A 22831-nucleotide genomic window follows, 5' to 3' on the forward strand; every position below is an offset into this window, starting at 1 on the left:
TGACTGTGTGATTCATTCTGTATCTGTCATTCCCTGGTACTATGTGTCAGTATAGACTCATTCTGTATCCCAGTCACATGCACTCTATTTGAGAGTGCGATTAATTCTGCACCTTTAAGTCACTGGTATTATATGTAAGTGTTGGATTTCTGTTGGATCTCTCAGTTATTGTTTCTGTTGTGAATTTGGGATGGACATAACATCTGTCAGTCTCTGGTACTGCCTGTGAGTGTGTGTTTTGTTCAGTATCTGTCAGTCTCAGGTACTGTCCGCGTGTGTACTTTTTGTTCAATATTTTCAGTTTCTGGTACTGCCTGTGAGTGTAGGTTATGTTCAATGTCTGTCAGTCTCTGGCACTGCCTGTGAGTGTAGGTTATGTTCAGTATCTGTCAGTCTCTGGTACTTCCTGTGAGTGTGGGTTTTGTTCAGTATCTGTTAGTCTCTGGTACTTCCTGTGAGTGTGGGTTTTGTTCAGTATCTGTCAGTCTCTGGCACTGCCTGTGAGTGTAGGTTATGTTCAATGTCTGTCAGTCTCTGGCACTGCCTATGAGTGTAGGTTATGTTCAGTATCTGTCAGTCTCTGGTACTGCCTGTGAGTGTTGGTTTTGTTCAGTATCTGTCAGTCTCTGGTACTTCCTGTGAGTGTGGGTTTTGTTCAGTATCTGTCAGTCTCTGGTACTGCCTGTGAGTGTGGGTTTTGTTCAGTATCTGTCAGTCTCTGTTATTTCCTGTGAGTGTGAGTTTTGTTCAGCATCTGTCAGTCTCTGGTACTGCCTGTGAGTGTGGGTTTTGTTCAGTATCTGTCAGTCTCTGGTACTGCCTGTGAGTGTGAGTTTTGTTCAGTATCTGTCAGTCTCTGGTACTGCCTGTGTGTGGGATGCATTCAGTAGCCATTAATCTCTGGGTTAGTTTGTCATTCTGGATTCACTCTACACAGAATTACATAGTATTTACAGCACAGTGACAGGCTTTTCTGCCCAAGTGCTGGTAGTTCCAATGAGGTTACTCCAACCCTACTTCATCTAATCCTATCAGCAAATCTCTCAAATTGTTTCTGCCTCATTTAATCATTTAGCTTGACGTTAAATGTAACACTGTTCAGTAGCTCAAGTGCTGTCAAAGCAGGGTAAAGAAGATTCCCCTGAGTTATTTATTTAATTTATTACTGACTATTTCATATCGACAGCTTTGGACTCCACCACAAGTGGGAAACATCTCTACCTCTACCCTAACAAAACCCTTCATATTATTCAATGCTTCCATTAGGTGACCACTCAGAGAAAAGAGCCCAGGCTTGTTCAATAGTTTGAACTCCTGTGGAACATATAGTTCGGTTTGCATTTATGGAATAAATACTGTATCTCAGTCTGAAACTGTATGTGATTTTAGATTGGCATATAATGTGTAGCTCAGGCTGCAACAAATAACTGAGACAATATCTGTCACTCGAAGACTATAGTTTTGTGGAGTGCTATGTTATCTGTCATTCAGTCTGTTCTGATAGAATATATAATGATACCTTTAAGTCTGAGGCAATGGGGGGTCAGGTACAGGGTCCGGGGGTGCCCAATTGGGGCGGTTGGAGCTTTGAGGGTGGCCCTCCATGGGGATCAGGGTGCCTAATCAGGAGGACCCCCACCCCCCCCCCGCAACCCGCAAGAAAGACGCCTGGTTTTATCAGGCAGGGTTCTTGGTGCCTTTGCCACACTGCCTCCCCGCCCCCAACCCAACCGAGGATAAAATACCTGCAGCAGAGAGAGGAGGCCCATAAGTGGCTGTTAATTGGCCAATTAAGGGCCTTGATTGGCCTGGGGCAGACAGGCTGTTTCTCCCCACCGCCGTTCCATGTAATATTGCAGTGGGTGTGGGAGGGGGTCAGAAAATTTCCATCATATTGGAAGTTGGCAAATGTTACACTGCTTTTCAGGAAAGGAGGGAGAGAGAAAACTGTGCACTACAGGCCAGTTAGCCTAACATCAGTCATTGGGAAAATGCAGGAAGTCTGAACAATGCACTGAGAAAAGCATTCAAACAAGTCAACATGATTTTCCTGAAGGGAAATCTTGTTTGACAAATTTATGAGAGTTTTTTGTGGATGTAACTAGCAGGGTAAAGGGAAACGAGTCGTATTCCTGGATTTCCAAAAGGCATTCAATAAGGTGCTACATAAAAGGTTACTAGAGAAGATAAGGGACTCATGGAATTGTGGGTAATATATTAGCATGGACAGAGGATTGGTTAATGGACAGGAAGCAAAGAGTGGGTATAAACAGATTGGCAGGCAGTGAATAATTTAGTGTCGCAAGGATAAGTGTTGGGGTCTCAGCTATTTACAATCTAAATTAATGACTTAGATGAAGAGACAGAGAGTAATGTATCTAAGTTTGCTGATGATACAAAGGCAGGTGGAAAGGGAAGCTGTGGGAGGACATAGAGAGGCTGCAAAGAGATATAGACAAGTTCAGTGAGTGGGCAAGAAGATGGTAGATGGAGCATAATGTAGGGAAGTGTGAAGTTCTTCACTTTGGTCATAAGAATAGAAAAGTAGAATATTTGATAAAAGGTGTGAAACTTGTAACTGTTGGTGTTCAAAGAGACTTGGGTGTACTTGTGCAAGTAATACAGAAAGCTAGCATGCAGGTACAACAAGCAATTAGGAAGGCAAATGGCGTGTTGGCCTTTATTGCGAGGGGATTAGAATACAGGAATAAAGAAGTGAGTTACAATTGTACAGGATTTCGGTGAGACCACATCTGGAATACAGTGTGAAGATTTGGTCTGCACACTTAAGAAAGGATATATGTGCATTGGAGGCGGTGCAGCAAATGTTCACTAAATTAGTCCCTGGGATGAGGGGATTGTCCTGTGATGAGAGGCTGAGTAAATTGGGCCTATACTCTCGAGTTTAGAAGAATGAGAGGTGATTTCATTGAAACATACAAAATTCCGAAAGGGCTGGATAGGGGAGACACTGAGAGATTGTTTCTGCTGGTCAGAGAATCTAAAACATGGGGACACAGTGCCACGATAAGGGCCTGATCATTTAGGACTGATATGGGGAGAAATTACTTCACTCAAAGGGTTGTGAATCTTTGGAATTATGTACTCCAGAGGATTGTGGATGCTCCATCATTGAATACATGTAAAGCTGCAAAAGACAGATTTTTGATCTCTCAGAGAATCAGGGGATAAGGCGAGCAGGCGGGAAAGTGGAATTGAAGCCTAAGATCATCCACGGTGGTACTGAATGGCGGAGCAGGCTCCACGGGCCACATGATCTAACCCTGCTCCCATTTTGTGTGTTTTTATGTTCTGACCAGTTCTGCTGTCGGTGATTGTGGAATTGATGTCTCTGCTCTCTGTGAGTGATACTGTACTTACTGTGTGTGAGGGGCTGGCTGCACTTCCTCTTGTGTCGAGGAATCACCACATTTATTCAGCTTCCTCAAGTATTGCCTGTAGAAAGAAAAAGTATTTATTATCATTCAGGAAGAGATGTGGTGGAAGTTACAAGAGAGACCAAAGCAATTTTTCAATGAATAATCATTGTGAACAATCACAAAGGAAACCCAGCAATACAAACAGAATCAGTGTCTGATTCCACTGCAGTCCTGCAGCCCCCAGCTACTGCATACCAGGGGCTTTGGCCATTTTACAACAATTAAATAACATCCAGAAACAATCCACTGGGCCATGAATGGGACTGACCGACGGAACAGGGACTTTTACGCAGGTCGGATTTCCAGTTCCCGCTCCCATGGTCTAACCGTTCAAGTGAAACCAAACAGCCACTGTTTAAAATGTGTCCTTCACACTTCTCACCTAGTGCCGATAATAGATTCCCTTTGTGTAACTCCCCACATCCTGACTGTCTGCTTCTGTTTCCACACTTCACTGTCCAATAACAAGAAACTGTGGGAACAGGCTATATCCCTCTCATTCCGCTGGCGCGGACATGATGGGCCGAATGGACTCATTCTGTGCCGGAAGTTTTCCACGTTTCTGGCTGAAGTGTTGCAGAAATCTGGGCCTGCGCTCCCCTCCCCCAGCACTACCTGTGAGCGGAAGAAGATGGTTTAAAACAGCCGCGAATGGAGAGATCCCGGTCCCGGGGCAAGGCAGCAAACAGCAGCCTCCTTCCAGCAGCACATCGCTTTGGGAGCGTGTCCGCAGATAGACTCAGAGATCAGCATCGAGTCTGGGGAAAGTTCAGGGGGAGGCGGGGGCTGTTTGTAAGAGGCGGAGTGGATCTGGAACTGGTCTCGGACCATGGAGTGAGTGGAGAGGCCATTCTCCGGTTGTGTGTGGACAAGGGGATGGAGACAGAATGGGAAGAAACTTATTGTAGTGGAGTGAAACACTGACAATATTTGTGTTGCGGTGGTTCTTTTGCGGGTATCAATAATGATTATTATTTGAGAGATTAAATTCATTAAAACTCTATATCTTTGATCTCACCTGTATTTTAGTTACAAACATACTTTTGTTCAAACAGGCAAATGATTGAATGAACCAGAATAAATGTGATGTTTCCTCCACCCAAGTTACATGGAAGAGTGCCACCAGCTCCTTCTCACACACAATACGTACATTATCACTCACAGAGCGCAGAGACACAGTCTCAGACAGCAGAAATCGTTCCAGAGACACATTTTCAATCCATCAATCAAATAGAGCAGGAAAGACAGACGTTGTTTCCATGTCACCCCAACTCATAACCACTGACAGGTAGATACATAAATCCCAGTCCAACCTCTCACCCACAATCAAATTATCAGTGTGTCAATGCCACAATAGTACAACCTCAGCTACAAATTAAACACACAGAGAACTGACACGTGGTTCCTGTTTCAAAGTTACAGAATTAACCTCAATAATGTACTCTGAGATTCAAGTTAAATACCAGCCCAATATTTACACAGGTTTTGAGTTTATTATCAGTATTAATTCCCATCATGTTTCCAGACATAAACATTAGACTCAAGTCCATAATCAGATTGAGAGATTCTGAAATATCATATAACCTGAGATCCAAACTCAGATTCCAGTTTAAAACTCATCCGGATTGTGAAACTAAAAGATACATTATAAATTTGATCAGTATAATCTGACCTATAAATTACATAGCAGTCCTGAAACCTCATAGTGTCAGATGGAAGATACTGTACAATTCCAGACTGAGCTCATTTTACATGCAAGTCCAAGATACTCACTCAGACTGAATGGCACTGATCAAATTGATTAGTACAGCCTGAGTTACACTTGCACATCAATCCTGTATCAGATTGTAGGATACATTATCTTTCACTATTGTGTTCACAGTGACAAATATTTAATACTAACCAAAACCTCAAATATATTGTCTGCTTAAAACTTACCACATCAGTGGCCTGTTGCTGTGCTGACATTTTATGGAGAATAAATCCAGACTTGCCATCAGTCCCAGGGACGGAAGATTATATAATGAATCCCACACTCACACAGAGTACCAGATACTGACAGATAGAGAGTGATGCTGAAACACATGCTCAGTGCCAGATGCTGAAAGATATAGGTTGATTACTGCACTCACTCACAGTACTTCAGCCTGAGTCATCTAAAGCAACCTAACACAAAAAATAGCAGTGAGAGAGTAAGAAAGAGTCCAAAACTCAGATAGAGTACCAGACACTGATAGATACAAACTGAAAACTAAACACACATGGATATAGGATTGGCTAACTCACAGGAAACAGAGAGTGGGGATAAATGGGGCATTTTCAGATTGGCAAACTGTAACTAATGGAGTGTCACTGGGACCAGTGCTGGTGCCTGAACTATTTATGATCTATATTAATAATTGCATGAAGGGACTGAGTGTACTGTTGCCAAATTTATGGATGGTACAAAGATAGGTAGGAAAGAAAGTTGTGAGGAGGACATAAAGTGTCTGCAAAGAGATATAGATAGGTTAAGTCAGTGGGCAAATGTTTGGCAGATGGAGTATAATATAGGAAAATGTGAGATTGCCGACTTTGGCAGGAAGAATAGAAAAACAGAATATTACTTACATAGAGACAGACTGCAGAATGCTGCTGTACAGAGGGATCTGGGTGCCAGGTACATGAATTACAGAAAAGTTAGCATGAAGGTATCGCAAGTAATTAGGAATGCAAATGGAATGTTGGCATTTTTAGCAAGGGGAATGGAGTATAAAAGTAGGGAAGTTTTGCTGTAACTGTACAGGGCATTAGTGGCATCCCAACTAAAGTACTCCATACAGTTTTGGTCTCCTTACTTAAGGAGGGATATACTTGTATTGGAATCAGTTCAAGGAATGTTCACTAGGCTGATTCCTGGGATGAAGGGTTGACTTGTGAGAAAAAGTTGAGCAGATTGGGCCTCTACCCGCTGGAGTTTAGAAGATTGAGAGGTGATCTTATTGAAACCTATAAGATTCTCAGTGGGCTGGACAGGTAGATGCTGGGAAGATGTTTCTCCTTGTGGGGGAATGTAGAATTATGGGCCACAGTTTCAAGATAAGTGGTCTCCCATTCAAGAAAGAGATGAGGAGGAATTTCCTCTGTCAGAGGGTTGCTCATCTTTGGAATTCTGTTCTCCAGAGGACTGTGGAGGCTGGGTCATTGAATATATTCAAGGCTGTGATAGACAGATTTTTTGATGTACAAGGGAGTCATTGGTCAATGGGCACAGGCAGGAAAGTGGAATTAAGGCCTCAATCAGAACAGGCATGATCTTATTGAATGGCAGAGCAGGATTTATGGGCCACATGGCCTTCTGGAAGCGATCCTGAGTGTCATTGTCGATATCTGCCCTTGGTGACAGGAGGTTCCCAAGGTATGAGCAGTGATCCACATTGTCCAGTGATTCGCCGTGGATCTTAATAGTCGGGGGCAGTGTCGGGGAGCAGGCTGGCAGAGGACCTTAGCTTTCCGGATGTTTTGCTTCAAGCCAATTCTTTCATACGCCTCCATGAATGCATCGATGAGGGTTTGAAGCTTGGCCTCTGAGTGTGCGCATATGCAAGCATTGTCAGCATACTGCAGCCCGATGACAGATGTTGGAGTGGCCTTGCTTCAGGACTGCAGGAAATGTAGTTTCAATAGTTTCCCACTTGTCCTGTAGAGTAGATCTGCTTACACGAACTAAAGAACAGCTGATGGGCTGAAAGAGTGCAGGAAATACAGCAACTTGCTGACAGCCACGACATGTGTGGATTCTTCAGCACCATCAAGACCATTTATGGCCCAAATTATCAAGGACCTACCCTACTGAGAGTAAAGAATGGAGTGACACTGATCAAGGTCAGAGAGGCAGTCATCACTCGTTGGAAGTAGCACTTTTAAGATCTTCTCAATCGCAACTCAGTCCTTGATGCAAGTGCCACATTCCACAGCATGTTACCTACCATGACGTCAGCACAATCCCAGCCCAACAGAAATTGAAAAGGCAATCTAACAGGTTAAAAAAAATGAAGACCACCGGCATAGATGGAATTCCCTCTGAAAATCTAAAATACGACAGAGAAGAACACTTAACACAAATACATGGTCTCAGTTTCCTCAGCTGGAAGGACGAGAGCATGCCAGAGATCTCTGAGATGCCGTCATTGTGATCATCACCAAAAATGGTGACAAGACCGACTGTGGTAATGACAGAGGGGTATCCCAGCTGTTCACTACAGGGAAGGTCATCATAAGAGTCCTTCTCAACTGTCTCCTCCCCGTGGCTGAAGATCTCCTACTGGAATCACAATGTGGATTCTGTCCATCAAGAGACACAGTGGACATGATCTTCACAGCAAGACAACGCCAAGAAAATGTAGGGAGCAGCAGCAACCTTTCTACCTGGTCTTCTCTGACCTGACAAAGGCCTTCAACTCTACCAACCAGGAGGGATTATGGAACGTCCTCCTCAAATGTGGCTGCCGGAAAAATTCGTCACCTACCTCCAACAACTGCATGATGACATGCAAGCTGTAATCCTTCCCAACGGACCTACCACTGACCCAATCCCAATGCAAACTGGGGTCAACTAAGTCTGTGTCATCGCACCAACGCTCTTTTCCATCTTTCTCACCGCAACACTCCACCTCAACTCCTCACACTCAAACACAGCAACAGAGACTGACAGATACAGAATGGATGTCATACTCAAACACAGTACCAGAGTCTGACAGATACAGTGGTGCAGTGGTTAGCACTGCAGTCTCACAGTTCCAGGGACCCGGGTTCGATTCTGGGTACTGCCTGTGCGGAGTTAGCAAGTTCTCCCTGTGACCGCGTGGGTTTTCGCCGGGTGCTCTGGTTTCCTCCCACCGCCAAAGACTTGCAGGTAAATTGGTCATTGTAAATTGCCGCGAGTGTAGGTTGGGATTACTGCAGGGTTAGTATAAATAGGTGGTTGTTGGTAGGCACAGACTCGGTGGGCCGAAGGGCCTGTTTCAGTGCTGTGTCACGAAATAAATAAATACGGAATAAATCCACACAGCACCAGAGACTGAGAACTGCTGAACGACAGAACACACTCAAACACAGGAGCAGAGAATAAAAGAAATGGAATTAATTGCACACTCACATGCAAAAGCAACGACACAGAATCATCAATAAGCGTGCTCTCAACAACATGCAGAACATTTCCAGAGAGCTTGACACAGGGAGCGGCTCTTTCAATGTAAACTGCAGCTGGAGAGAGTCTTTGTGAAACATACTTCCTGATTGCAGTACGAATGTTTGTGATTGGCTGCAAAGTTTGAATGTGATTGGATGGTGAAGGACACCAATTATAGTATTGCAATATAAAACCATTGTGACATCACTCCTAATCACAATCTTTACTTTCCCCCATCCCTCATTAGCATAGAGCTGTGGGATTGTCTATTTAATCCGCACTCGGAAGGGGTTTGGTTTATTTCTGTGCATGAAATTGAAACTGAAGATGGTTGAGGAGAATAAGAAAGCAGCTGCTAAGAAGGGCGCCAAGAAAACTGTGAGTAAACCGTCAGCAAAGGGCGGCAAGAGGCGGAGCAAGTCGAGGAAGGAGAGTTACTCCATCGAAATCTACAAAGTGATGAAGCAGGTTCACCCCGACACCGGTATCTCCTCCAAGGCCATGAGTATCATGAACTCGTTTGTGAACGATATTTTCGAGCGCATCGCGGGTGAGGCTTCCCGCCTGGCCCATTACAACAAGTGCAGCACCATCAGCTCCCGGGAGATCCAGACCGCCGTGCGCCTGCTGCTGCCCGGGGAGCTGGCCAAGCACGTCGTGTCAGAAGGGACTAAAGCGGTGACCAAGTACACCAGCTCCAAGTAAAACTGCACAATGGACTGAAAAACATTCCAAACACAACGGCTCTTTTAAGAGCCACCCACAATCTCTCTGAAAAAGCTACATCATCTCCCTGGTTTTGATTTGTTTTGTTTTTTTATACGAAGAGTCTGGAATTTTCTAATTGCCTTTCTGATCTTTTTTAACCCCATGGATTCTGGGTGATTCAGTTTCACTGTCTGAGATCTTTGTGTCTCTACTTAATAATGCCGCGTAAATTAATTACTGATCACTGAGCCCATGTGCGCTTTGATCTCGGACTATTCTCCATCCTTTTTGAAACAGTCTGTAAGCGGCGGCAGAAAGTCTCATTCACAGCATTCTGGAAGCGGATACATTTCAGATCAATCTTTGTCAAGATACCGCATCACTGATTCTAGATTGAACCTATTTGTGGGAGACAAAAGCGGAGAGAAGTGTTTTACTGTCAGGAGTTGAAATGAGAGACTGAGGTTTCCTGCAACAGCAGGGTTTCTAGAAAATGTACTTATTATTGAGGCCGAGCTTGAACAAGGGAAACAAGTGTCTGAGAACTGATCTGTCAGCTTATTGACGAAATAGTACAATAGCGAAAATGAACGCGCACATGGGGTCAGTGATCAGTAATTAATTTACACGGCATTATTAAGTAGAGACACAAAGATCTCAACAGTGAAAGTGAATCACCCAGACTCCATGGGGTTAAAACAGATATCACAAAGGCAATTAGAAAGTTCCAGACCCTTTGTATAAAAAAAAAAATTGATACCATCGGGATGATGTTGTAGCTTTTTCAGAGAGATTGTGGGTGGCTCTTAAAAGAGCCGTTGTGTTTGGGATGTTTTTCAGTCCATTGTGCAGTTTTACTTGGAGCTGGTGTACTTGGTCACCACCTTTGTCCCTTCCGACACGTCGTGCTTGGCCAGCTCCCCGGGCAGCAGCAGGTGTACGGCGGTCTGGATCTCCCGGGAGCTGATGGTGCTGCGCTTGTTGTAATGGGCCAGGCGGGAAGCCTCACCCGCGATGCGCCCGAAAATATCGTTCACAAACGAGTTCATGATGCTCATGGCCTTGGAGGAGATACCGGTGTCGGGGTGAACCTGCTTCATCACTTTGTAGATGTAGATGGAGTAACTCTCCTTCCTCGACTTTCTCCGCCTCTTGCCGCCCTTTGCTGACGGTTTACTCACAGTTTTCTTGGCGCCCTTCTTAGCAGCTGCTTTCTTCTTCTCCTCAACCATCTTCAGATCCAATTGCAGACACAGAAATAAACCAAACCCCTTCCGAGTGCGGATTAAATAGACAATCCCACAGCTCTATGCTAATGAGGGATGGGGGAAAGTATAGATTGTGATTGGGTGATTGGGAGTGATGTCACAACGGTTTTATATTGTAATTCTCTAATTGGTGTCTTCCGCCATCCAATCAGAATAAATATTTGCAACCAATCACAAACACCCTTACTGCAATCCGTAAGTATATTTCACAAAGACTCTCTCCAGTCCCAGTTTATAGTAAAACAGCCGCTCCCTGTGAAAAGATCCCTGGAAATGTCCTGGCTGTTGTTGGGAGGACACTTTTTGACTGATTCTGTGTCGTTGTGTCTCTGCTATTGCATGTGAGTGTGCAATTAATTCCGTTAATTTTACTCTCTGCTACTGTGTTTGAGTGTTTTAAGTAATTTGGTAGCTCTCAGTCTCTGGTTCCGTGTCAGTGCGCCATTTTCCCACACTCTCTTGGCCAGTCAGGACATACCAGTGGAAGCCTTTCCCATGCACTTGTTGACTTTTGCATCGGGAGACTGGTTACTGGTGATAGTTGAGCCTGGATAGGTAAACTCTTGAACCACTTCCAGAGCGTGTTCGCCCATATTGATGGATGGAGTATTTATAATGTCCTGTCCCATGATGTTCGTTTTCTTGAGGCTGATGGTGAGGCCAAATTCGTTGCAGGCAGCCGCAATGCTGTCAGTGAGTCTCTGCAGGCACTCTTCAGTGTGGGATGTTAATGCAGCATCGTCAGCAAAGAGGAGTTCCCTGATGCGGACTTTCTGTACTTTGCTCTTCGCTCTCAGACGGGCAAGGTTGAACAAACTGCCATCTGATCTTGTGTGGAGGAAAATTCCTTCTTCTGAAGACTTGAACGCATGTGAGAGCAGCAGGGAGAAGAAGATCCCAAACAGTGTAGGTGCGAGAACACTGCTATGTCCAGACTGGCCAAGTGAGTGTGGGGAAATGGCACACTGACACGGAACACAAAAGTCCAAGTTATTAAAGCCTGTGTCCTCAGTACTTTGCTCTACGGCAGCGAGGCCTGGACAACGTATGTCAGCCAAGAGCGACGTCTCAATACATTCCATCTTTGCTGCCTCTGGAGAATCCTTGGCATCAGGTGGCAGGACCGTATCTCCAACACAGAAGTCCTTGAGGCGGACAACATCCCCAGCATATACACCCTACGGAGCCAGCGGCGCTTGAGATGGCTTGGCCATGTGAGCCGCATGGAAGATGGCAGGATCCCCAAGGACACATTGTACAGCAACCTCGTCACTGGTATCAGAACCACCGACCATCCATGTCTCTGCTTTAAAGTCGTTTGCAAACACGACATGAAGTCCTGTGACATTGATCACAAGTCATGGGAGTCAGTTGCCAGTGTTCGCCAGAGCTGGCGGACAGCAATAAATGCGGAGCTAAAGTGTGGTGAGTCGAAGAGACTTAGCAGTTGGCAGGAAAAAAGACAGAAGCTCAAGGGGAGAGACAACTGTGTAACAGCCCCGACAACCAATTTTATCTGCAGCACCTGTGGAAGAGTCTGTCGCTCCAGAATTTGCCTTAATAGCCATTCCAGACGTTGCTTCACAAACCACTGACAAGCTCCAGGCGCTTACCCATTGTCTTTCGAGACAAGGAAGCCAAAGAAGAAGAAGAAGAAAGGAAGTCTCCGGTGCTGTGTGGATTCATTCTGTATCTATCAGACTCTGGTACTGTGAGTGTGACATCCATTCTGTATCTGTCAGTCTCTGGTACTGTGAGTGTGACATCCATTCTGTATCTATCAGACTCTGGTACTGTGAGTATGAGGAGATGAGGTGGAGTGTTGCGGCAAGGATGATGGAAAAGAGCATTGGTGCGATGACACAGCCTTGCTCGACCCCAGTTTGCATTGAGATTGGGTCAGTGGTAGGTCCGTTGGGAAGGATTACAGCTTGCACGTCATCATGCAGTCGTCAGAGGATGATGATGAATTTCTCTGGGCAGCCAAATTTGAGGACGTTCCATAATCCCTCCTGGTTGGTAGAGTCGAAGGCCTTTGTCAGGTCAGAGAAGACCAGGTATAAAGGTTGCTGCTGCTCCCTACATTTTCTTGGAGTTGTCTTGCTTTGAAGATCATGTCCATTGTGCTACTTGATGGACAGAATCCACATTGTGATTCCAGTAGGAGCTCTTCAGCCACGGGGAGGACGCAGTTGAGAAGGACTCTTGTGATGGCCTTCCCTGTGGCGGACAGCAGGGATACCCCTCTGTAGTTACCACAGTCAGTCTTGTCACCTTCTTTAAAGATGATCACTATTACAGTGTCTCGGAGATCCCCTGTCATGCTCTCCTCCTTCCAAATGAGGGAAATGAGACCATGTATTTGAGTCAAGAGTGCTTCTCTGCCAGATTTTAGAATTTTGATGGGAATTCCATCTATGCCAGCGGCCTTATTGTTTTTTAGCTGTCAGATGGCCTTTTCAATCTCTGTCAGCCTGGGATTGTGCTGACAGCACGGTGGGTAGCATGCTGTGGAATGCGGTCAAGGGTACTCGCATCAAGGACTGAGTCACAATTGAGGAGATCTTCAAAGTGCTCCTTGCAACGAGTGCAGACTGCCTATATGTCCTTGATCAGTGTCACTCCATTCTTTTGCTCTCAGTAGGGTAGGTCCTTGGCTGCGTGGGCCGTGAATGGTCTTGACTGTGCTGAAGAATCCACACATGTCGTGGCTGTCAGCAAGTTTTTGTTGTTCCAGTGTTCTTTCAGCCCATCAGCTGTTCTTTAGGTCGCATGTGAAGATCTACTCTACAGGACGAGTGGGAAACTCTTTAACCTATGTTGCCTCCAGTCCAGATGTAAGGCCACTCCAACCTCTGTCATCAAGCTGCAGTATGCTGACGACGCCTGCGTATGTGCACACTCAGAGGCCATGCGTCAAACCCTGATCAATGCATTCACGGAGGTGTATGAAATAATTGGCCTTAAGCAAAACATCCAGAAGACAAAGGTCCTCTACCAGCCTGCTCCCCGACACTGCCCCTCGACTGTCAAGATCCACAGCGAACCACTGGGCAATGTGGATCACTGTTCATACCTTGGGAACCTCCTGTTACCAAGGGCAGATATCGACGATGACACGCAGCATCACGTCTAGTGTGTCAGGGCAGATTTCAGTCATCTGAGGAATAGAATGTTTGATGACAAAGAACTCAAATCAGCCACCAAGCTCATGGTTGACATGACTGCAGTGTTACCTGCCCTCCTGTATGTGTCAGAAACATGGATACTGTACAGCAGACATCTCAAAGCCCTGGAGAGATATTACCGGTGGTGATTCCGCAAGATCCTGCAAATTCAGTTGCAGGACAGGCGCTGCAATATCAGTGTCCTCTCTCAGGCCAACATCCCCAGTATCGAGACACTGGTCATGGCTAGTCAGTTATGTTGGACGGGCCACATCATCCCCATGCCTGATGCCAGAGTCCCAAAACAAGCTTTCTACTCTGAACTCCATCAGGGCAAGAAGCTACCAGGAGGGCAGAAGAAACAATACAAGAATTTCCTTCAAGACATCCTGAAAAAACGTGACATCTGCACTGATTCATGGGCATCTCTTGCCTGAGAACACCCAAAATGGAAAAGAAGCATGCGCGAAGGTGCCAGCCAGTTTGAAATTCGTCGACATGCCCAGGAAGCAACCAAATGCAAACAGTGGAAGGAGTATTTGGAAATTGGAGAATCCCATTCACCCACTTCACCATGCACCATCTGCCCCACCTGTGGCCGAGTGTGTGGATCAAGAATTGGACTATTCAGTTGCCTAAGGAACCACAACCCTGGAGTGGAAGAAAGTCATCCTCATTCCCGAGGGAGTTCCGAAGAAGTTGTTTAGTGTGACATCCATTCTGCATCTGTCAGTCTCTGGTTTTGAATATGAGTGTGGGATTCATTCAGTATCTGTCAGTCCCTTGTACTGTGTTTGAGTGCAGTTTTCAGGCTTTATCTATTAGTATCTTGTGTGTGAGTTCTGTATTCATCTGCATCTTTCAACCTCTAACACATTATTTGAGTTTTGTAGTCATTCTGAACTGACCCTTGGTAATGTATGTGTGATTGAGGTTGATCGTTTACTTGTTAATCTGTTGTACTGTACATGAGTGTGAAATTCATTCTGTATAACTCTATCTCTGTTCCTGTTGTGGGTGTATGATTCATTCTGTATGCTCCATCTCTGGTATCGCATATATGTGTGGTATCAATTCCATTTCTGTCATTTCTGGTACTGTATGTGAGTGTTTACTTCATTCTGTAACTATCAGTCTCTGGCACGGTCTGCACATTCTGGATCCATTTTGTAACTATCAGTCTCTCGCAGAGTGTGAATGTGGAATTAATTTTGTATCTCTCCATCTCTAGTGTCATGTGTAAATTTGGAGTTCATTCTGAATTGGTCATTGGTACTGGATCTGCCATTCTCTAGTACAGTTTGTGAATGTGGGATTCGTTCTGTACCTGTCACTCACTGGTACTTTGTGAAAGTGTGCGATACATTCTGTATCTGTCGGCCTCTGGTAGTGTGTGTGATTGTGGGATGAATTAATTAGCAGTCAGTGGTGCTCGATGTGAATGTGGAAATCATTCTGTAACTCAGTCTGATATTGTTCTGTGAGGGTGGGAATTACATGTATCTTTCAATCCCTGGTGCTGTGAGTGAGCATGGGATTCATTCTGTACCTGTCAGTCATACTGTATGTATCTGTGGGATTTATCCTGTACCTTTCAGTCGCTGGTATTTTGTACGAAAGTGGGAATAATTCTAGATCCACTGCCACACACTGGTTGAGTGTGTGTGTGTGCAAGAAGAGAAAAAAGATACAAAATAGGAGCATGAGATGGCCATTTGGCCCATCGAGCCTGCTCCGCCATTCAATAAGATCGGGGCTGTTCTGATTGTGGTCTTAACTCCACTTTCCTGCCTGCGCCCATGACCATTGACTGCCTTTTAGATCAAAAATCTGTCTATCACAGCCTTGAATATATTCAATGACCTCCAGCCTCCACAGTCCTCTGGAGAACAGAATTCCAAAGATGAACAACCCTCTGAGCGAAGAAATTCCTCCTCATCTCCTTCTTGAATGGGAGGCCTCTTATCTTGAAACTGTGGCCCCTAATTCTACATTCCCCCACAAGGAGAAACATCCTCTCAGCATCTACCTGTCCAGCCCACTGAGAATCTTATAGGTTTCAATAAGATCACCTCTCAATCTTCTAAACTCCAGTGAGTATAGGCCCAACCTGCTCAACTGTTTCTCATAAGACAATCCAACTTCCCAAGTATCAGCTGAGTGAACCTTCTCTGAACTGATTCCAATGCAAGTATAGCCCTCCTTAAGTAAGGAGACCACAACTGTGTGGAGTACTTTAGTTGGGATGTCACTAATGCCCTGTACAGTTACAGCAAATCTTCCCTACTTTTAAACTCCATTCCCCATGCTAAAAATGCCAACATTCCAGTTGCCTTCCTAATTACTTGCGATAGCTGCATGCTAACTTTTTTGTAATTCATGTATCTGGACACACAGATCCCTTGGTACAGCAGCATTCTGCAGTCTCTCTCTATGTAAGTAATATTCTGTTTTTCTATTCTTCCTGCCAAAGTAGACAATCTCACATTTTCCCATATTATACTCCATCTGCCAAACTTTTGCCCATTGATTTAACCTATCTATATCTCTTTGCAGACACTTTGTGTCCTTCTCACAACTTGCTTTCCTACCTATCGTTGTCCCATCCATAAATTTGGATTTACACTCGGTCCCTTCATGCAAGTTATTAATATAGACCATAAAGGTTGAGTCACCAGCACTGATCCCTGTGGCACTCCATTAGTTACAGTTTGCCAATTTGAAAATTCCCCAATTATCCCCACTCTGTTTCTTGTGAGTTAGCCAATACTATATCCATGTGCGTGCAGTTTTTAGATTGTGTCTATCAGTGTCTGTTACTCTGAGTTTTGGACTCTTTCTCAATCTCTCAGTGCTACTATTTGTGTGTTAGGTTGCTTTAGATGACTCAGGCTGAGGTACTGTCAGTGTGTGCAGTAATCAACCTAAACCTTTCAGCATCTGGCACTGAGCATGTGTTTCAAAATCACTCTCTGACTGTCAGTGTCTGGTACTCTGTGTGATTGTGGGATTCATTATATAACCTTCCGTCCCTGGGACTGGTGCAAGTCTGGAGTTATTCTACATAAAAATTCAGCACAGCAACAGGCCACTGATGTGGCAGGTTTTAAGCAGACAGGTAGATACATAAATCCTGTTTGAGGTTTTGCCTAGTATTAAATAGTATCTGTCACTGTGAACACAATAGTGAAATATAATGTATCCTACAATCTGATACAGGATTGATGTGCAAGTGTAACTCAGGCTGTACTCATCAATTTGATCAGTGCCATTCAGTCTAACTCTGAGTGAGAATCTTGGACTTGCATGTAAAATGAGCTCAGTCTGGAATTGTACAGTATCTTCCATCTGACACTATATGAGGTTTTAGGACTGGTACGTAATTTATAGCTCAGACTATACTAATCAAATTTATATTGTATCTTTTAGTTTCACAATCCGGATGAGTTTTAAAGTGGAATCTGAGTTTGTACCTCTGCAATCTGATTATGCACTTGAGATTTGTATCTAATGTATATGTCTGGACACATTATCGGAATTAATACTGATAATAAAGTCAAAACCCGGGTAAATATTAGGCTGGTATTTAACTTGAATCTCGGAGCACTTCATTGAGATTATTTCTGTAACTTTGAAACAGCAACCATGTGTCAGTTCTATGTGTATTTAATTTGTAGCTGAGGTTGCTCTATTGTGGGATTGACACACTGATAATTTGATAGTGGCTGAGAATTTGGACTGGGATTTGTGTATCCTCCTGTCAGTGGTATTGAGTTGGGGTGACATGAAAACAACGTGCGTCTCTCCTGCTCCATTTGATTGATGGATTGAAAATGTGTCTCTGGATCTATTTCTGCTGTCTGAGACTGTGGAACTGATGACCTGTCTGTGTCTCTGCGCTCTGTGAGTGATAATGTACGGACTGTGTGTGAGAAGGAGCTGGTGACACTCTTCCATGTAACTTGGTGGAGGAAACATCACATTTATTTTGGTTCATTCAATTATTTGCCTGTTTGAACAAAAGAATGTTTATAATTCAAATACTGGTGAGGTAGAAGATACAGGATTTTAATGAATTTAATCTCTCATGATAATTATAAACGCCCACAAAGGAAGCCCAGCCATACAAATATTATCATTGTTTGACTGCACTGCAGTAACAGTTTCTTCCCATTCTGTCTCCATCCCCTTATCCACACACAACCCGGGAATGGCCTCTCACTTCCCACACTCACTCCATGTTCCGGGACCAGTTCCTGCTACACTCCGCCTCTTACAAACAGCCCTCGCCTGCCCTTGAACTTGCCCCGGACTCGATGCTGATCTCTCAGTCCATTCGTGGACACGCTCCCAAAGCGATGTGCTGCTGCAAGGAGGCTGCTGTTTGGTCCCTTCCACTGGGACCTGGATCTCTCCATTGCCGGCTGTTTCAAACCATCTTCTTCCGCTCACAGGCAGTGCTGGGGGAGGGGAGCGCAGGCGCAGATTCAGGCAACAATTCCGCAAACAGAAAGATGGAAAACGTCCGGCACAGAATGAGGCCATTCGGCCCATCATGTCCGTGCCAGCGCAAAGAGAGCGATCCAGCCTGATCCCACAGTTTCTTGTTATTGGACAGTGAAGTGTGGAAACAGAAACGGACAGTCAGGATGTGGGGATTTACACAAAGAGAATCTAGTACAGGCACTAGGTGAGAAGTGTGAAGGACACATTTTAAACAGCGGCTGTTTGGTTTCGCTTGAACGGTTAGACCATGGGAGCGGGAACTGGAAATCTGACCTGTGTAAAAGTCCCTGTTCCGTCGGTCAGTCCCATTCATGGCCCAGTGGATTGTTTCTGGATGTCATTTAATTGTTGTAAAATGGCCAAAGCCTCTGGTATGCAGTAGCTGGGGGCTGCAGGACTGCAGTGGAATCAGACACTGACTCTGTTTGTATTGCTGGGTTTCCTTTGTGATTGTTCATAATGATTATTCATTGAAAAATTGTTTTGGTCTCTCTTGGAACTTCCACCACACCTCTTCCTGAATTATAATAAATACATTTCCTTTCTACAGGCAAATACTTGATGGAAGCAGAATAAATGTCGTGATTCCTCGACACGCGGAAGTGCAGCCAGCTCCTCACACACAGTAAGTACAGTATCACTCACAGAGAGCAGAGACATCAATTCCAAAATCACCGCCAGCAGAAGTAGTCAGACTGGCACTGATCCCACGTTCCAGAGACCAACAGTCAATCCAACAGTCACACAGAGCAGGAAAGAGTGAACTTGTTTCCATTTCACCCCAACTCAGTCCCACTGACAGGTAGATACATCAATCCCAGTCCAAAATCACACCCACTATCAGATTGCAAGACACTGTGTCACTCTCACAAGACAGCATCCTGAACTACAAATTCAATGTCAGATGGAACAGCCAAACAGTACCTGATTGTAAAGTACAGAATTAATCTCAATAATGTACCCAGACTGCAGACTGAGCTCCATGTTACACACCATTCCACAAATTTCACAATTAGTCAGAGTGGAAGACACAGTATTAATTCCATTATTGCAATCTGAATGAACCTGACCATTACATACTAGGACATAAAACATATTGTAAGATGAAAGGACACAGACCTGAAATGTTAATTCTGTTTCTCTCTCCACATACGCTGCCTGAACTGTTGATTATTTTGAGCATTTTTGTTTTTTTAAACTTCATATTTCCTGAATCTGCAGAATTTTGCTTTTATTTTAGAGTGAAAGAAACATTGCATTGTGAGGTGAGAGTGACTGCCCTTGACATCAAGGCAACCTTTGACCATTAATGGCACCAAGGAGCCCTAGCAAAACTAGTGTAAATGGGAATCATGGCAAAACTCTCTGCTGGTTGGAGTCATACCTAGCACTAAGGAAGATGGCTGTGGTTGTTCAGGTCAATCATCTCAGTCTCAGGACATTACAGCTGGAATTCCTTAGGCTCGTGTTCTAGGCCCAACCATCTTCAGCTGCTTCATCAATGACCTTCCCTCCATCACAAGGCCGAAAGTGGGGATGTTCACTGATGATTGCGCAATGTTCAGCACCATTCATGACTCTTCAGCTACTGAAGCAGCCCGTGCCCAGATGCAGCAAGACCTGGACAACATCCAGGCTTGGGCTGATAAGTGGCAAGTAACATTCGCGTCAGATAAGTGCCAGGCAATGACCATCTCAAACAAGAGAGAATCTAATCATCTCCTCTTGATGTTCAATGGCATTACCATCACTGAATCCCCCACCATCAACATTGGGTGGGGGGGGGGTTACCATTGACCATAAACTGAACTGGACCAGCCACATAAATGCCGTGGCTACAAGAGCAGGTCAGAGGCGAGGAACTCTGTGGTGAGTAACTTACCTACTGTCTCCCCAAACCTATCCACCATTCACAAGACACAAGTCAGGAGTATGATGGAATACTCTCCACTTGCCTGGATGAGTGCCGCTCCAACAACACTCAAGTAGCCTGCTTGATTGCCCCCAAGCACCAGCTTCAACAATCAGCCCATTCACCATTGATGCACAGTGGCAGCAGTGCGTACCATCTACAAGGTGCACTGCAGCAACGCACAATAGCTCCTTTGACAGTACCTTCCAAACCTGGAACTTCTACTACTGAGGAGGACAAGGGCAGCAGTTGCAAGGGAACACTACCACTTGCAGATTCCCCTCCAAGCCACACAACATCCTGACTTGGAACTATATCGCCATTCCTTCATTGTCGCTGGGTAAAAATCCTGGAACTCCCTTCCAAACAGCACTGTTGGTGTTCCTACATCTCAAGAACTGCAGCGGCTCAAGAAGGCAGCTCACCACCACTTTGTCAAGGGCAATTTGGATTGGGCAATAAATTCTAGCATAGCCAGTGATGCCTACATTCCACAAACAAATGAAAAAAGTGAGGAAATAGTGAAGGGCTTTTATAGAGTACATGGAGACATGTTTCCACTTGTGGTGGCGTCTGAAACAAGAGCCAAAATATAAAATCGTCATTCATAAAACCAATGAGGAATTCATGAAAAATGTATTTACGCAGTGAATGGTTCGAATCTGGAATTTGTTATCACAGGGAGAGGTTGGGGTGAATAGTATCGATGCACTGAAGGGGAGGTGGAATAAATGAACAATTGTATGTGGAAAAAGGAATCGAGGGATATACATATCGGGCTTCATTTTAAAAAAATTTTTGCATGTGAAGCAGGATGTCTGGAAATATATGTAGAGCATAGAGCAGTTGGGACGATCCCAGTGCAGTGTTTTGTCTGGATGGATCTGCCCAGAACACTTGCGATGCAGGAGCTGGGAGCTTCAGTACTTCAGTGGAGGCAGATAATGACACCGGTTTTCATTTGTGGATGTTCTTAATGATTATTGATTGAGAAATTAAATTGACCTCTTTGATATTATGCACCGCATCTGTTCTTGAGTTATCAGATATATCTTTTTCTTCATACAGGCAAATACTTGAAGATATTGTGATGAATGTGATGGTTGCTGCACTCGAGGCACAAGGAACAGTGCAGCCAGCTCCACTCACACACAGTCGGTACATTATCACTCAGAGTGCAGAGGTACAGATAGTTCATCAGTTCCCTGGTCTCAGACTGCAGAAATAGTCAGGCTCACATTGATCCCAAGTTCCAGAGACACATTTGCAATCCAACAACCAAACAAAGCAGGAGAGAAAGAGGTTTTTTCCATTTCACCCCGATTGAGTCCCACTGACAGTCAGATACTTCAATCCCAGGTCAAAATGACACCCACTAGCAGATTGAAATGCAATGTGTCAATATAACAAAGAACAAAGAACAGTACAGCACAGGAACAGGCCATTCAGCTCTCCAAGCCTGCCTGCCTAAACTAAAACCTTCTGCAGTTCCGGGGTCCGTATCCCTCTATTCTCATCCTATTCATGTATTTGTCAAGATGCCTCTTAAACGTCGCTATCGTACCTGCTTCCACCACTTCCCCCGGCAGCAAGTTCCAGGCACTCACCACCCTCTGTGTAAAGAACTTGCCTCGCACATCCCCTCTAAACTTTGCCCCTCTCACCTTAAACCTATGTCCCCTAGTAACTGACTCTTCCACCCTGGGAGAAAGATTCTGACTATCCACTCTGTCCATGCCGCTCATAACTTTGTAAACCTCTATCATGTCGCCCCTCCACCTCCGTCGTTCCAGTGAAAACAATCCGAGTTTATCCAACCTCTCCTCATAGCTAATGCCCTCCAGACCAGGCAACATCCTGGTAAACCTCTTCTGTACCCTCTCCAAAGCCTCCACGTCCTTCTGGTTGTGTCGCGACCAGAATTGCATGCAATATTCTCAGTGTGGCCTAACTAAAGTTCTGTACAGCTGCAACATGACTTGCCTATTTTTATACTCTATGCCCCGACCGATGAAGGAAAGCATGCCATATGCGTTCTTGACTAGCTTATCCACCTTCAGTGACCTGTGGACCTGTACGCCCAGATCTCTCTGCCTGTCAAATATAATGCAGACTGAGCTAGCAATTAAATATCAGATAGAATTGGCACACGCTACTGATTGAATGGCACAGAATCTAACCTAGTGATGTACCCTGAGATTTAAATTAAATATCATACCCAAAGCTCACACCCATTCATTATAAAGGATGTTTAAACATCCCCATAGTGTACCCTGAGATACAAGTTACATACAAGTCCAACATTCATTGCAGTGAATGTTTCAAAGGTGCTGAAAGATATTGTAAGCTGAGACACAAATTAGATACCAGTTCAGACCTCGCCCACACTGTGAAATTGAAAGAGACAGAATCAATTCCATCAGTGTAGATTGATATAAACATTATATACCATTCTAAAAAGTGATGCAATATCAAACTAAAATAAAGTATCAATTCCACCAGACCCCCACCACCCTCTGGCTAAAAAATCTTTTCCTCATCTCCCCTGTGATCTTTCTGCCAATCACTTTGAATCTATTTCCCTAGTCACTGATCTCTTTGCTAAGGTAAACAGTCCCTTCACTTCAATTCTATCCAGACTCCACAAATTTTGTACATGC

General features: G+C 44.6%; 1 protein-coding gene across 1 annotated transcript; it reads right to left on the reverse strand.

The window, feature by feature from the left end:
- Positions 1-10172: 10172 nt before the first annotated feature.
- On the reverse strand, positions 10173-10475 carry LOC137362012 (histone H2B-like; the record flags this gene model as incomplete). The annotated part of the gene is made up of 1 exon (XM_068026594.1): positions 10173-10475. A coding segment is annotated over one exon (303 nt), but the record flags the coding sequence as incomplete, so codon positions are not given.
- Between the last annotated feature and the right edge of the window lie 12356 nt (positions 10476-22831).

This window comes from Heterodontus francisci, unplaced genomic scaffold, assembly GCF_036365525.1.
Source record: "Heterodontus francisci isolate sHetFra1 unplaced genomic scaffold, sHetFra1.hap1 HAP1_SCAFFOLD_86, whole genome shotgun sequence".
Taxonomy (NCBI): Eukaryota; Metazoa; Chordata; class Chondrichthyes; order Heterodontiformes; family Heterodontidae; genus Heterodontus; species Heterodontus francisci.